Here is a 15662-nt window from a genome sequence, read left to right on the forward strand (position 1 = left end):
TAGATGTAGGTTGAACGTGAACGAGGGGCTAATTTTTTCCAATTTTCTAGGTGGCGCTAGCGAGTCATTTTGCAACGCCCATGTGCGAAACTTGTAGAATACGAAATTTTTCACCGGTTCTGACATGTTTGCAAATTTTGGTGAGTTTTCGAGTATGTTTAGGCCATGTCATTTGGGCCTACTTTGCAGAAAAAAGAAAAAAAAAAAAAAAAAAAAAAAAATATATATATAATCCGAGCAAATTCAATAGGGACCTCACACGGTCGTGCTCGGGCCCTAATAATCCTAAAAGACTGAAGAGTCATATTAGACCAAGCTTGCAGTACCAGCTGTTTCATTAGGAAGTAGATGCACTGCATTGTGCCACTTTCTAGTGTTACCATTTACTTGCTGTCTATTTTGTCAGTTAGTAAAATTTCCATTGGTGTCATCTCACCTGCAATTCCTAAAAGTACCTCAAGAAACGTTTTACTCACAAACCTCACTGGCTCCTGATAACTGCATTCTAAAGAGGAGACGATTTCAAATGCAATTATACAGTGTGTCAGTTTTTGGTGTGTATTAGTGCAGATACACTTCTTGTGCTCTTACAGTGCCTGAAAACACACTTTTAAGTGTTGCCATGTCTCTGGGTCCTACCCACCGTGCTCGGGTCCCAGCAGGCAGCACTCTGGCAGCATTTTCGGGTGTCTGGGATCCACCTCCACTTTCATGGATACGTTATTTCCTGCACACACAGATAGGGATACCCAACAGTTTGCTTTGTTGTCATATGGATTGTTTAGGGTTACTGCATGTGTGATATTCAGTGTTGATCAGCAGCACGATCAACATCAACTTGTGAAGTCCAATGAGATGCCGTGCAGTATGTGATACTAGGGTATACATAGAAACTGTCAGACTAGTCTTTTTGCTGAGGCCTTCATGTGTACCGTACCGATGGCGATCCGCCTCATGGTGTGGGACCGGTTGGGTTTCTCCGGCTCCAGAATCCAGGTCTTACTGTCAATCTCATCTAGGACGTCCCAGAACTCGGTCAGGGACTCCAAAACCAGCAGGAACTGCTTGTGGAGATTGTCCAGAGTACTCTAACAAACCAGATCAGAACAAGCACAGCGGTCACTACTGGAGAATTCCTAGGTGCTCCATCAGCAGGGGATGGGTGTCCCAAATTTACTGGCAATTCTTCAAACAGTTGTTTAACTCATTTAGCCCAAGACCACATGTCAACCTCATGATGGCGTCAGTGGAAAAGTCAGAGGATCATCAAAGTAATTAGGATTAATCATCTGGGAAACATGAATGTTTGTGTAAAATTTCACGGCATCCATGCTGCTAGTATGGCTACAAATGCCAAACACCCTGGCTCCAGCTTCCCAAATGTTGGGTTGGATTGTTTTTCTAGTAGTAAACTGAATTTCTTTAGGTTTTAGACAAAAGAATTACAATACAAAATACAAGTTTTCTGATATTTTATAGATGGAGCTAGTAATGAATTAACTGCAAGAAATAACTAGAAAAAGTGCTCAGCTGCTGCGGCACCACAATGTAGGTTAAATTAAGCTAACCAAAGAACAGAACGCCTCCCAGCTTGGAAACAGTAAACGGTGATTAGGTTCATGTTCAGAAGGGCAGAGAATCCTTTAAATGTTGTTATTTAGTGTTGTAATTACATCAAAATACCACACTTAGAAGCTGTGAATGAGTTTATGATACAACCAAATGCAGTGGGCTTCAACTGCCACATCTCATTTGCGGCAACTGGAGTGAACTAGTTGACCAGTTGGTAAGAACTGTAACAACTTAAGGTGCAGTCATGGTCATACGCATTCAGAGAACAGAAAGGGAGGCTGATAGAGGTGGCTGAGAGCAATACAGATGGAACGAGGGGGAAAAAATTAGGGGGGAAAAAAATGAACCAAAAATTATGGGTCATTGTGCCAGCACAGTGCACACAATTAAGCATCGCCCAGGTGCTGAGAGCCTCAGCAATTACAGCCCAATTAATGCCAGTGGCATGATTACGGTTACAGCTCAGGATAACTACGCTAGGCCTAGTTCAGAAAGAAAGAAAAAAAGCTGGTAATTGAATTCCGGCTGTATCTGTGAGAAGAACACGAGTGAGAGCGGAAGGCTGCAAGAAAGTATGAAAGAGACTGAATCTGAGCGGAGATATTATCTATTTATGCTATCTCTGACTGACCTCAATTTAGCTCTTAAAAGCAGCCAGCCTGAAAGAATTCCCTTCTCTTTACATGCACGCTATTAAACGCTACAGCTTTAACCTATTTTCAATAAATTCTTTTTCTCACTGAGCGGCTTCTGATTTATAAAAAAGGAATTAAGAATTATTCACTCATTATTGAAAAAAAATAATGTTTCCACTGCTTCAGACTATTCTCACCTGATAACAACTCACTATATGTTGAGTGAGTGAAGACTTTACATTTGAAAATGGACACATGCATTGTTCATATGTTCAAATAAGAGGGTATGATTGTGTGTGTATGAGCCGTCACTTGGGTGCTTTGGTGTGGTGGTGTAATCTCATTTCATTCTCTAAGAGGTAAGGAGGTTTGATCTCTAAGGTTGTGTATCATTATGTATATTAGCAAATGTACATTTATTTATTACTCATCTATTAATTATTGTTGCCCTTCTGAGATGGCCATGACAGTAAATGTGTAATGATTTGTTATGTTTGCCATCTTTTTTTCCCCCTCTTTTTTATCCAGTAGCTAAAAATTCTAATAACAAAAAGGTAGTTTACAGAGAGCAGGGGTAAAATGTTCTCCTACAGGATTGGAAGGGGAATCGTTTGGGTACAGAGGTTGCTCTTTTGCTTTGCTGGGTTTATTATGGACACATGGCAGAGTGTGTGCACATAAAGACGACACTTTATAAAATGTATGTTTATGTATATTTGTGTCTTTATCATATTCGTTGTGACCAAAGCATTTGTCCCAATTCTGACTCGACTAAATGCCACGTAGCACCAACTGCTAAACATTTTTTGCACATTAAAGTGGTCAAATTCAAATGATAAAATATTAACCCAGAACAGTGTATACTAATGGCCAGTGCTGAGACAGTTCATTGAGTGATTGTTCAATAATTTGATTCCAAATCATCAATCAAGCATTACATTCTCAGAGGCATTTATCCAAAGCAACTTTCATTCTTTTCCCACATCTACATATAGTTGTAGGTATTTGAGGTTCAGCGTGTTTAATGATACTTTGACACAGGGACAGGAGGACCTAGGGAAGCGGAACACCACCAACACCCCACCCCACTCTCCAACCTGAGTTGCAGCCATCTCAAAATAAGCAAACCACCTGAAAGAAATGCACAGTTTGAAGACATCTCTTTGTTCACTGGTAACTTGGAATGGGCATCTGTCTTTTTTTTAACATTAAACAGACACAACAATGAATCACAAAATGAATCTGTAGATGAACTGATTGATCAATAATGAAGACCATAAGTTTTCGGGGAAGTACTGACAGCTTCACACCTACAGTATCAGCTATGGCCTTCAAAAACATTTATTGGTTGAATTTAAGAAACTTTATGTTGCTTGGATACAACACACACACACACAAACACGACACCAGCAGCTCAGGTGACCACACTCATGTTCACCTTTATTCACACCGAAACCTTCTCCCCTTCTTAATTCATGCAGTTTTTAGTTGTTAAAAATCACCTTTGTATAGTCTGCAAGCACAAAGGACACAAAATTCTCTCACACACACACACACACACACAGGTTTATTTGGCTTCCCATTCAAATGCACAGAGTGGCATGTCTTGGCCCTGCAACAGAGCAGGCAATAATTACTCATTCAAATGAACATGTCAGGACTGCCGACAGACAGGCCCTTCCCCCACCCCTCCCCCCCCCCACACACCCCCTTCACACATCAGACAAAAACACACTTGGCACAGATGCAAGCACATACACACACGTATACACACACTTCGTGTTGCAGTGTGGGAGAGATCCATCAACGGCCCAGCAGGCAGACAGGCTCCATACGGTAGCGCTGTTCTAAGCTGGTCCTCACTGTACGCCTGCCATGTATCAGTGCGCCAGTGCACGCGCACACACTCACACAAATATGTGTGCACATTAGCATCTCTCTGCTCAAATTCTCTTTCTCACCGTTCTGATTTTTGCCTACAGTCACCACACACACACACACAAAGAATGGTCCAGCAATGCTCAGATACAGAGCAGTAGTTTTTATGATTGGTGTGATTGGAAAAAAAACAAAACAACAAGGATAAAAAATAAGACATCTGTGTGAGTGAGTGAGTGACACACAGACTCAGAGGCAGTGACAGAGATAAAAAGGAGAGCCAGAGTGGAAGAAGCAAGACTGCAAACAACAATAACGAGGAAGCAAAGAGATACAAAGAGCCCACAGCTGGTTTTACATCAAAACAGTTTTATGCCAATTACAGTGGACTACATTTGAGGGGCTGAAAGAAAATGTCTTCATACAGCAGGTGTAGAAGTGTTCTGTCACATTATGCAATAGGTAGAAATGGGATGAGTCAAGTGTATTTGTGTAGCCCTTAATGAGTTTGAGTGTCAAAGGGCCTCAAAACGTCACATTACAAAACATCAAATCCATCCATGGAAACATCAATCCTGGCCACATTGGAGGCTCTGAGGTTTAGCAGAAAAGAATCTCAAAATATAATCAATCATTATTGTTTACGTGTCACTGTCTCTCACTGTGGCCTCTAAATTTTCAACTGCCAAAATCCAGTTAAGACAAGAGAGAAGTTGATTTGCTCTTCTGAATAAGCTTATTCTCTTTCACCTGTCAGGCTACATGGCTGCCCTACCCTCTGATTGGTGGAGGCTGTTGAGGGCTTATAAAGACCATGTGATAAGATCGAGCTCCTGAACTGTTAATTGTTTTGTGATTTTTTAAATTTTTTGTTCAGAGGTCAGAGTGATTTAACCTTCCTACACTACGATGGTTGCATTAGAACTTGATCAGAGCAGCAGGACAGCAGGTTTTTATGAGCTTACAAACACAACTAAGAACTTCAGGAGCCTGAGTGATGACTTACAGATAAGCGGAGCATTGCAAGTTAAACAAAATGAATAAAAGTTTAAAAAAATGTGACTTCCTAAGGACATTAGTGATTTTTTTTAATTGAAATTTTTTAGTGCATTATTGTGTAGCTGTTTTCTGGATTTAATCACAGTGGAATGCATACAGACTCAAGCTGCATGAAAGGAAGGTTAATCATTAAAACAGTATACAGTTGCATGGCCTTTACGTGCTTGCTGACCATTTTCATATTTGTAAGCCTTTAAATTGATCCTTGTATCAACCCAAATATTTGACCTCAGAAAGCGGTTATTAATGTTTGATTCACTGTTCAATGTTAATTCTTGTGGTTTTAAATTTTTGATTTAGGCTTCAGTTTTATGCATGCCAGTTTCAGACATTTCTAAAATAGTTTTTGATTGGCAAGATACTTGAATTTTTTTGCTGATGAAAGTTACGCTTTGTTTGTATCAACTCTGCTGACAGAAAAGCAGCATTTCAGATGTTAACCAAAAATTCTATTTAGAAATGCACATGTACATACCTGTGGTGTCCAGGTTAAGGCCAGAGGGACTGGCAGGTCAGCTGAGCATTCAGGAGCCTCTGCAGGGTGCTGTGGGTGTAGAAGATGGGACAGTGGTGTTGCTTAAATGAAGACATCGTTAAAATGTAAAAGCTAATTGATCTTCTGATCCCTCCAAGTTTGACAGGAAGCCAGGAACTACACCTTTGATTTGCTGTGAGAATATGTGAAATGTGTACCCATACTGTTTCAATAAAAGATTAGGAGAACAGAAAGCACAGCAACAGTAACTAAGGGGGCGGGGCTTAGTAAACATTTAATTACTACAGCAATACATCATACTAAATTTATCAGGCGAGCCATAACACAGGTTGTTCCGCCCCTTCTTAATGTTTTTTTGCTGGCTTATATTAGAAAGTTGCCTTTTTTTGTCTGTGCTTATTATTTGAACACATTAGTGCTGGTCAGCTTTAACTTGTTGCCAAGCTTCAGTCAGTACACATAAGCCAGATTTCCTCTCTCTGTTCACCTTATTCATCAAGTTACTTTCTGTCCTTTCCCTGTGCTCTTCCTCTCTCACTTCCCTGCCATCCAAACCTCCACGTGTCCATGCCAGTGCTGCCTCCTCCCTAACTGTGCCTGGTGAGGGATGACCTGGCGCTGGATCTGGTGGAAGCAGCTGGAACACAGGGAGGACTCCAAGCTATTTTTATTCGGTGCCAGAGGGGTGAGGAGGGCCAGGTGGGCAGGTGGGCACAGAGTGGGGTCCCGCCACCCCCCCTTATCCCTGGTGGATGTCATCTGGGCTTAGGTAAGCACCCACAATGCCCCACTGTGAGATACTTACAGTCCTGCCAGCCACTAGACACTTCATTCTTATGAGTTTCAGAGATCCAAAGAACCTGTACCTTTACTTATACTATAGTAAAATGTTCTAAAGTCTACTGGAATCGTCTGGAAAACAGCCACCATCATACCTGTACCCAAGAGACCCCGTTTTTATGTTGGACTGGCTGTGAAAACAAATCTATCTCTGGGACAAGAAAGTCTAAATCTATATATATCCTTTAAGATTAATACAAGGCAATAACATCTGATAATAATGCAATTTTTATTAATATCCTTTTTACGACAGGACTTTAAGGTCACAATGATTGAATTCATTCTACATTATCAGATTTCGAGCATGTAGATGTATATTAGGGGTGTAATGATACACATTCATACCTTGGTTCCCCTGTTACATTACGGAGCGACAGTGAACGCAACACTGCAGATGTCACAGACTAACGTTAGTTTCGGTCCACTTGAAAAATGAATCACAGTTGAGGTTATTCAACAACTTTATCACACACACACACACACACACACACACACAGAGAGAGAGAAACAGAAAGTGGTGGAGCAAGCTGGCGTGTTTGCCATGAGAGACCAGAGGTGCAGGCTCGGTGTGTGTGAGTGTGGGGAGAAGAGAAGAGGAGCAGATTCAAGTAGTATAAATAAACACTAAAATTACCTACAATAATCTGCTGTCAATAAAAATACGATATACACTGCCACCCGAATAAAAAAAAAAAAAAACGATAATCAGTATGTGGCGGTTGATATTGTGGCGGGTCGCCACAAATAAATTAACATATAGGAAACACTGCCTTTCCTCTGTCGCTGCTGCTGTGTTGTTGCCGCAGTGGTCTGAGTAACTGGGACCAGGCTCTGTGGGCGTGACTGGCCGGCCGCAATAGTATGAAGCTGCAGTTTCAGGCATAGACAGTATATTACTGGACGAAGCCACCCCACTGATTTGAATGGAGAGCAGTGAAGCCAGTTTTGGACCAATAAAATACTACTACAGGGCCACTTCCTGTTGGCACCAGCATGTACTGTGCATGATCACGCAGCATAACCGTGGTTTAATGACCTAGAACAACTGCAGAAACACCGGAATTCTGGTAGCTGCAGAGCTGCGCCAACAAAAAGTCTCATGGCTCAGCGTGTTTGTCTGACTCAGATCGTCACTGAACAATCAGCCCACCTACGAGGCTCACCTGTCAAACACCAACGCAGCGTCACTGATCGCCGATTTTTTTTTTTAGATTGCAGAGACCTCATAATCTAAGCAATACAGTTACATCTCTCATGTGCGACGGGGTGTCACAGGGTTTTGACGTCATTTTTGGGCCTACATGGAACCCTCTACACAGGCTTTGGTCGGCTTCGCTGTCCGATCTCTGGCTTACCCCCTTGGTTTCAGGACCCCCACAATCCTGGGACTGCAGTTCTAGGACCCTAGTTCTTTTGCGACAGCTCTATCTAGTGGAGTGGTGCTGGTAATACATTTTCAATTCGATTCAACTTTGGTAAAACTGCCAATATTCAAATTCTACACAGTTGATTTCTCGCCTGAAAACCTAAATAAAGTGTATTTAGTAATTAAATAGCGTCCAAAACTTGTAAAAACGAAAGCCATTCTGCTCTTAGCCTCTTTCTCCATTAATTTCTGCTTCTCGCATGACAGCTTCTTCTTCATAAGTAGTCTTACAGTCAAGCCGTCATGTCAGACAGTGGACGCGATACTCCCCTCAGCACTTCTTGCAGTGCATTGCAGTTAGAAATAAATAACCAGAAATGTTCCTAATATGAAGATTGCGTACCTCTACCTAAAACGGCATCTGTGTAATGATGCGTCGACAGTGAAATTTCACGTCGACAAATTTTTATAGTAGACGTCGTCGATTACGTCGACTAATTGTTGCAGCCCTACACCAGACTATAATTTACCTTTACCTACTGTAGCTGAAGGCTTTGTGTGCTTCTCTCAATAGCAGCGAGCAAAGACAGCCGCTATGCAGATGAGTGTGGGTGTATTGGTTTTCTCTATGCATAGAGGAAGAGTTTTCCCATCATGCTGAGGTCTATGTGGAGATGTTTTATCTGCGCTACATCTCAGTCACAGCGGGTTATCATGTCTCTCCACATCCTCTCCAGTTTGACCTAGATTTAGAGGCGCAGATGTAAATCACTGATTTGCTATCAGCAAATTGAACATCCCAAATGGTGAAGACGGACTGTTTGGATTTGGATTGGCTGTAGGTCAACATCAAGCTGTAGAGTATTCCATTTGATGATGAATAATTTTCAGTGTGGAAATGATCCTGTCTTTACAGTAAACTGTGTGTGTTTCTGAGCGTGCAGGAAAAGAGAGTGTGTCTTACCTTGGGCTTGAGTTTAACAGTGAGAACATGCTGCCTTCCAGAGGAGTCCTCCGCATTCAGTCTCAACGTTCGGAACTCCGTGTCTATGAAGAGCAGCCTGAAGATTGACGCACACAATACATACACAATAAATCATCATCCATTGAGAGAGAACGGTACACATAACACTGTAAACTGACAGCAGCCATCATCCGTCATTAATCACAGCTGCAGAGAGCAATATTGAGACATCAACTGTGCCTTTAGATTTATCACTCCGGGGACCAACACGGTGACGTTCATCAGGCTACAGCTCCACATCCAACTACAGCCTTTTCTGCTCAAAATTCTAATTTGCATTATTCTCCAGCAAGTGCCTTCTTAATGCTCTAATGGAGGAATATAACAAATCCAATCACGCTGGAGCTGAGGGTATTATTTTCATGCTGAGTCACCACAGGAACACACTGGATTTCTGCTTTCTAATAAAACTGTAACCAAACACACCGACTGCATGTGATGTACCTGAATATATTTCTAGAAAAAGAAACACATTTGAAAAAATGTTTTTGCAGGTTAAGCATAATTCAATGCAAGTACAATGCAATCAAATCAGCCAGACCACATTTGTTGGTGGTACTAATTCATCATTTTTTATAAACAATGGCTCAAATTACTATGTGTAATGTGAACAGGGTCATTTGTAGTGATTACGGTAATTATCACCAACTCTACAGTTCCCTTCAGCTCTCTTTCTCTTTAAGCGCCTTTCAGCTCATTCTTTTGGTTTTTACTTGTTGCAACATAACTGGGTCATCAACCTAGTGTTTAGCAGCAGCAGGCAGCTCTGGCTAAGGAGGAAGAGTTGGTGAGCACTTGTTAGGACCAGGTTAAAATAAGGCATTCATGTTTTGTCATATTGTCAAGGTTGGGTGAAGTATGGGTTTAGAGTTTGCTTAAAGACACAGGACAGAACACATGCCCCACTGACTGCTGGTGGGGATAAACAACATCTCTACTATTTGAGTAAAATAATTTAACACTTCCGACTAGAATAGTCAGATTTAAGCTCTCACAAAATGGTATGTCTCCTGGTGACCATAAGGTGTGTTCACATTTTCAAGCTTGAGTCAACCTGTAAATCAGACGCCCTCCTTCCTGAGCTAATTATAAACTACTGAGGCTGAGGACAAAACCCTGATCTGGCCCGAGCATGCAGCAACACTGTGGTGAGATTTACTGCTGCTCCAGCACACTATGGAGGAGTCAGTTCCTTCCCCTCTCAAGTCCTTCTCTAGTCTACTGAGCCCTGAAGACAAAGGATTTGGACAGTCCTCCTCCAGATTTACAGTACATAACGATGGATGCTCTGCGCCGAGGCTGACATGGCTGTATATCTGCTGAGGATTTATGGAGTATGTTAGAGAGGAGTGATGTGAGCAGGGTGCTCAGGAATGACACACACACACTTAGGGAAGTGATGGAATGATGGGAGACTGTGTCAGATGTGCCCGATTCATAAAAGTGTCTGCTCGCTCACACACTTGCAATCAAACGCAGGCGAAGGGCAACAGTAGTGTGAAGTTGCTGAAGTGTCATACACAATATCATGATCGCACCGATGCGACTGTGTTCCATTCCTGCATGCTGACCTGATAAATTTCTGCTCCACGCGCTTACTCGATTTTACAGTCTCTTGAGATCATTTGCATATTAAGATCTCCCAAACACATGCCGCTATCTGTTCCATATAATATACACACAGCAACATTTTAGGTGTCAATACCGATATCACTGTCATGTACCGGTCCGAAATATATAGCCGCAGCGTATTACTTCTGAAACAGACAATACCCAGTTTACTTTCTATCCTCAGGTACACATTCACAAAGAGTACAGACCCAAAAAATACCATTACTGCTAACAGCAATAAATGACCTATGGGTAAAGTGACAAGCATCCAAATGAACAAATCAATAAATAAGAAGTTGAATTGTTGAAATAAAGTGATGGTGATTTGATGAATGCGTGAATAAAATAATGCCAGCGCTCTCAAAAGGAAAATCTGTTTCTCTTTTATCCTATTTCACTCATGACACCAGAGTAAATCACTGCATATCCTTTGTATGTCTGCAGTTTCCACTCTTTTAGGTCTAATGGGAAAACACACTCTACAAGGTTTTAGCAGGTTTTAAAAAGCCAAATGTTAGACACGGTAACACCTTTTTCAAGCCACCTGGAATTAAATTATTATTTTACCACCCAGTGTTCTACATACAGGACACTTGCACTTTGTACAGACTGTTTTCACTAGGAAAAGCTACATGACTACATGTATTGAGAGCACTTTATCCAATCCAAATCAAGAACGAAATCTTCTTATTGAATCCAAATCCTTTAAAACTACCATTTCAACTCAAATAAGATTTTCACTTAAAACTTTAGTTCAGTTAAAAATAATTATAACTCTAACACTTTTATTCACCTTCAGTTGCATGAAAGTTTTACTTGGTCATTCTCAGTCATTAATCAGCTGGGTGATTTCTGTAGATTAGAGTATCCAAACTGTTTCGTCGTCTTGAACTACAAAAACAAGCCTCACTCGCGACTTTAGAGTGGTGGTGTAACATTTGATTGGTTAAAACGATAAACATGAAACACCTAATCATGGTATCTCCAGGTCAGTGGATGTTAAAGAAAAATAAGGCGAGGTATAAAGTAGGGCTCTCATGGTAAGACACAATAATATTCAGTTGTATTTCATAAAGCAGAGATAATATTATACAACTTATTTCATGGTGTATTAAGAGAGGACAAGTTAGACGAGTACTCAGTATAGTATGAACTTTTAAGGTTTAGTACTCAAACAGTATTGGCAGCGAAAAAGTCTCATTGGTGCATCTCTAACACACACATTTCCATCTCCTCTCCTCTGAGGTCTCACACCCAGGATAGCAGGGACTAGCTGCCGCCCCTACTTGGCCATGATGGAAACAGCGTGACAGTCAGACGTCCTGCTGGGAAGACTGATGAGAGCATCCCATTTGCAACTCCACAGCCAAGTGAGCTGCTTCCAGACAGTGCACACCACGCACATTTGTGCTCGTGTGTGGGTGGGTGCGCGCGTTTCTGAATTTTTTTTTGTGCCGACAATGTGATTAATGAACGGTGAGATCAACACATATGTAGTGCTTGTGGGTGCTGCATCAGAAATTCACATGCAAAACGATGGAAAACAAGGTGCGGCGGAGGAAATAGAGGACGATGTAAGTCACATGCACACAAACAATGCATGTGCAAATAAAGTGCATAAAAACACACACACACACACACACACACACACACACACACACACATATCTTATAAAGCACAGAGACACCTATCTATTAATTATCTGGGTTTGCATTCTAACTGTGCTAACCAGGACATTCTCATTACTTACCGGGCATAACTGCGTAAATCCCAATACTGTTTGTGACTGCATTTACATCACAGGATCTTAGGAGTCATTTATTAGCTGGCCTAGTAACGTAACAAAATAAATATGAAACAAAAACCCCATGTTAGAAATCTAATCCCCCAGCCCTGGGCCTGGTTGGCCCAATAGAGCCCTCCTGTCAGAGCCGCAACACCATGTGCCAGAGCGATCAGACTGTGATAAGAAGAGACGACGCTCTGTGCGTACACCAAGAGGCTGTGAACATGGAGTGCCAGCTGGGCCCGTAATGAGCCGCGGAGCTTCCAGGGCCACGTTTTTGGGCCACCGAGTGCTGGTGGCTGACCTACTTGACCTCATTTTCCATTAATTAACAAATGGTATGCCATCTCCAGCCAATTAAGATGACCACACTCTCAAATGCAGAGATGGAGACACAGAGAGAGAGCAAAGACACAGCGAAAGACTCACTTACCTGGCCCAATCAGAGGACAGAATTACAGCTGAAAATCCCTGGTGGCTATTAGCACGACCCATACCAATTAAGACGCTAAGCGAATCTCGAGTGCTTTGGAGATTGAGGCCCACTGTGTATAATGCCTCCTAACCGTAACACGACACTGAAAATGATGTTGGTCCCATTTCTAGCATAACGCATACCTTCACCCCCCTCCCCCTCCTATTAAAACCTGAGAGTCTTCAATTAGAGCCATTTGCATTTAGCTAATATCATAATTGTAGCCGTGGTCATTAATAGGAAAGTGGAAAATGAGTGTAGTAGTCAAGGCTTAATTCGGGCTGGGGGAGAATAGATATCTTCCTACTAACCACCACCACCACCACCCCCCCCCCTTCTCTCCTGACGAGTGGAGACGACGGTATTAGCTGGGCCTATCACCGCACGTGTGCCGAGAGTTATTAAATGTGACCTGGATTTAACTGTAACTCAATAACTAAAAATAAGGAAGTCATTAAGAGTCATTTGTTAATGTGGAGCTGTGCTGTTGCACTCTCCATTCAGTTTAGACTGCTGGGAAAAAAACAAGGACTGCTCCATAAAGCAGTAGAGGTTTCCCACCCTATATAAAACTTGGTACGTTAATCTTACCTCGGGGGGAAAATACACAAAAGTAAAAAAACTATATCAATAACTTAGAGTTTCAAAAATAACTTCTCCTTGTCTCTGGTTAGTGAGTCTTACAATTGCCTATTTTTGTCCAGCAAACTCTGTGGTCTACAGCAGAAGCAACAAAGTTCAAGGTGTAGCTTCTATGAAGAAAAGCAGAGCCACGGAGTTGAGATCTAAATCACTGTGAAACAAGCTCCATCAGCAAGCTACTCTGCAGGAAAAAGGCTTTCAAAGTATCCTGGGACAAAGTAAGTAGGGATGGGACCCCCTTGAAAACACACAGTGCACACCGAGCGATGCTTTAGTATGCATCAGATTCCAGCATATGGGTCTGATCAAAAAGACTAAACTCACTCAAAAAGCTGTGCATGGACATCACATTAATCACAGGGATGGGCATTTGAAGCAAAAATTCTATTCAATAGTCACTGAGAACTAGTCAACCATTTTTCGAAGACACCACCAAAAATGGAACCCATCTCTAATTCAGTTGACTGAATTCTTAAACTTCACAGCAGTTTGTTTAAAAGTAGTGAGCAGACGGAGCTGAGTGACAGCTGGTGATGGAGGAACCCTCTGTCAGATACGTGAAGCAGAGCTGAAACGATTAATCAGCTGTTTGTTATTTTAAAGATAGCGATTATAAAGACAAAGAATCTGGGTGAAAGAATGTATTAGCACACGCAGCGTAGCAGGGATCGTCTGAGCTACAGAGAGAGCTGGAGACAAAGTAGCTGCCTGCTCTCATTGGCTGAATGTGGATGTCATGTCAGCCGACTCCTCCAGATGCTAAATATCTAGCAGACGTCGGCGATGTGTCAGAAATGCGTCAGGGAGCTGTTTTGATGCGTTGTTGAGTAGTTTGCACATAACGAATGGCAGCTGCTGGTCAATTGCTGATTTACCCCTAATCACAGCCTGACGGTCGCCGAGCTCACCGACTGGCAAATCAATCATCATTGTAAACTGAAAATCTTTTGGGTTTGGACTGTTGTTCAGACAAAAAAAAAAAGCTATTTAAATGTGTTATATTTTGCTCTGTGACTGTCTCCTGATTTCTACACAAAATGATTGATCGCTCATCAGGAAACTAATCTGCAAATTAATTTATAAAAACAATAATTTGTTAACATTGCTATTGTGAAGGCAATGGACGGCTGGTTTAGATGGCTTAACATTATATTTTAGTTCTAAACATAAAACAAATACATAGGAAATTACTTGTGTACCACATTTGGCCCCACTGGAAAAAATAAATAAAGAATAATCCTTTTAAAATCAACCTACGAATCAGCAATTGGAAATCATCTCCAATTGCACCTCCATGCATGCCAAAGTTAGTCATGGAGTTCCTCAAGGATCTGTCCTCGGACCAATCCTCTTCACTTTATATATGCTTCCCTTAGGCAATATTATCAGGAAATATTCCATAAGCTTTCATTGTTATGCAGATGATACTCAGTTATATCTATCGATCAAACCAGATGAAACTCATCAGTTAGCTAAACTTCAAATGTGCCTTCAGGATGTTAAAACCTGGATGACCTGTAATTTAGTTATCGTTCTGGGGCCTAAGCAACTCCGTGACGCATTATCTAAAGATATAGTTTCCCTTGATGGCATCGCCCTGGCCTCCAGCACCACTGTGAGGAATCTTGGAGTTATCTTTAATCAGGACATGTCGTTTAAGTTTCACATTAAACAAATTTCAAGGACCGCCTTTTTTCACCTACGTAATATTGCAAAAATCAGGAACATCCCGTCTAAAAATGATGCAGAAAAACTAGTCCATGCATTTGTTACTTCTAGGCTGGATTACTGCAATTCCTTATTATCAGGCTGCTCGAAAAAGTCCGTTAAGACTCTTAAGCTGATCCAGAATGCTGCAGCACGTGTTCTGACAGGAACCAGGAAAAGAGATCATATGTCTCCTGTTTTAGCTTCTCTGCGTTGGCTTCCAGTAAAATCCAGAATAGAATTTAAAATCATTCTTCTTACCTACAAAGCTCTCAATGGTCAGGCACCATCTTATCTTAAAGAGCTCATAGCACCTTACTACCCCACCAGAGCACTGCGCTCCCAGAATGCAGGGTTACTTGTGGTTCCTAGAGTCTCCAAAAGTAGACTAGGAGCCAGAGCGTTCAGCTATCAAGCTCCTCTCCTGTGGAACCAGGTTCCAGTTTGGGTTCAGGAGGCAGACACCATCTCCACATTTAAGAGTAGGCTTAAGACTTTCCTCTTTGATAAAGCTTATAGTTAGGGCTGGCTCAGGTGAGTCCTGAACCATCCCTTAGTTATGCTGCTATAG

The 15662-nt window shown here is 41.7% G+C and overlaps 1 protein-coding gene across 2 annotated transcripts in view; it reads right to left on the minus strand.

The window, feature by feature from the left end:
* Positions 1-15662, minus strand: part of fancl (FA complementation group L) — a 28774-nt gene that overhangs the window by 9140 nt on the left and 3972 nt on the right. The window contains exons 6-10 of one of the 2 annotated variants that reach the window (XM_046070515.1): positions 8811-8907; positions 6128-6277; positions 5620-5688; positions 938-1088; positions 644-727 (exon numbers count right to left, since the gene is read on the minus strand). In XM_046070515.1, coding sequence (XP_045926471.1) covers positions 644-727; positions 938-1088; positions 5620-5688; positions 6128-6277; positions 8811-8907 — 551 coding nt within the window. The remainder of the gene's footprint in view (positions 1-643; positions 728-937; positions 1089-5619; positions 5689-6127; positions 6278-8810; positions 8908-15662) is intronic. The other variant, XM_046070516.1, reaches the window with a different exon arrangement.

This window comes from Micropterus dolomieu, linkage group LG15, assembly GCF_021292245.1.
Source record: "Micropterus dolomieu isolate WLL.071019.BEF.003 ecotype Adirondacks linkage group LG15, ASM2129224v1, whole genome shotgun sequence".
Classification (NCBI taxonomy): Eukaryota; Metazoa; Chordata; class Actinopteri; order Centrarchiformes; family Centrarchidae; genus Micropterus; species Micropterus dolomieu.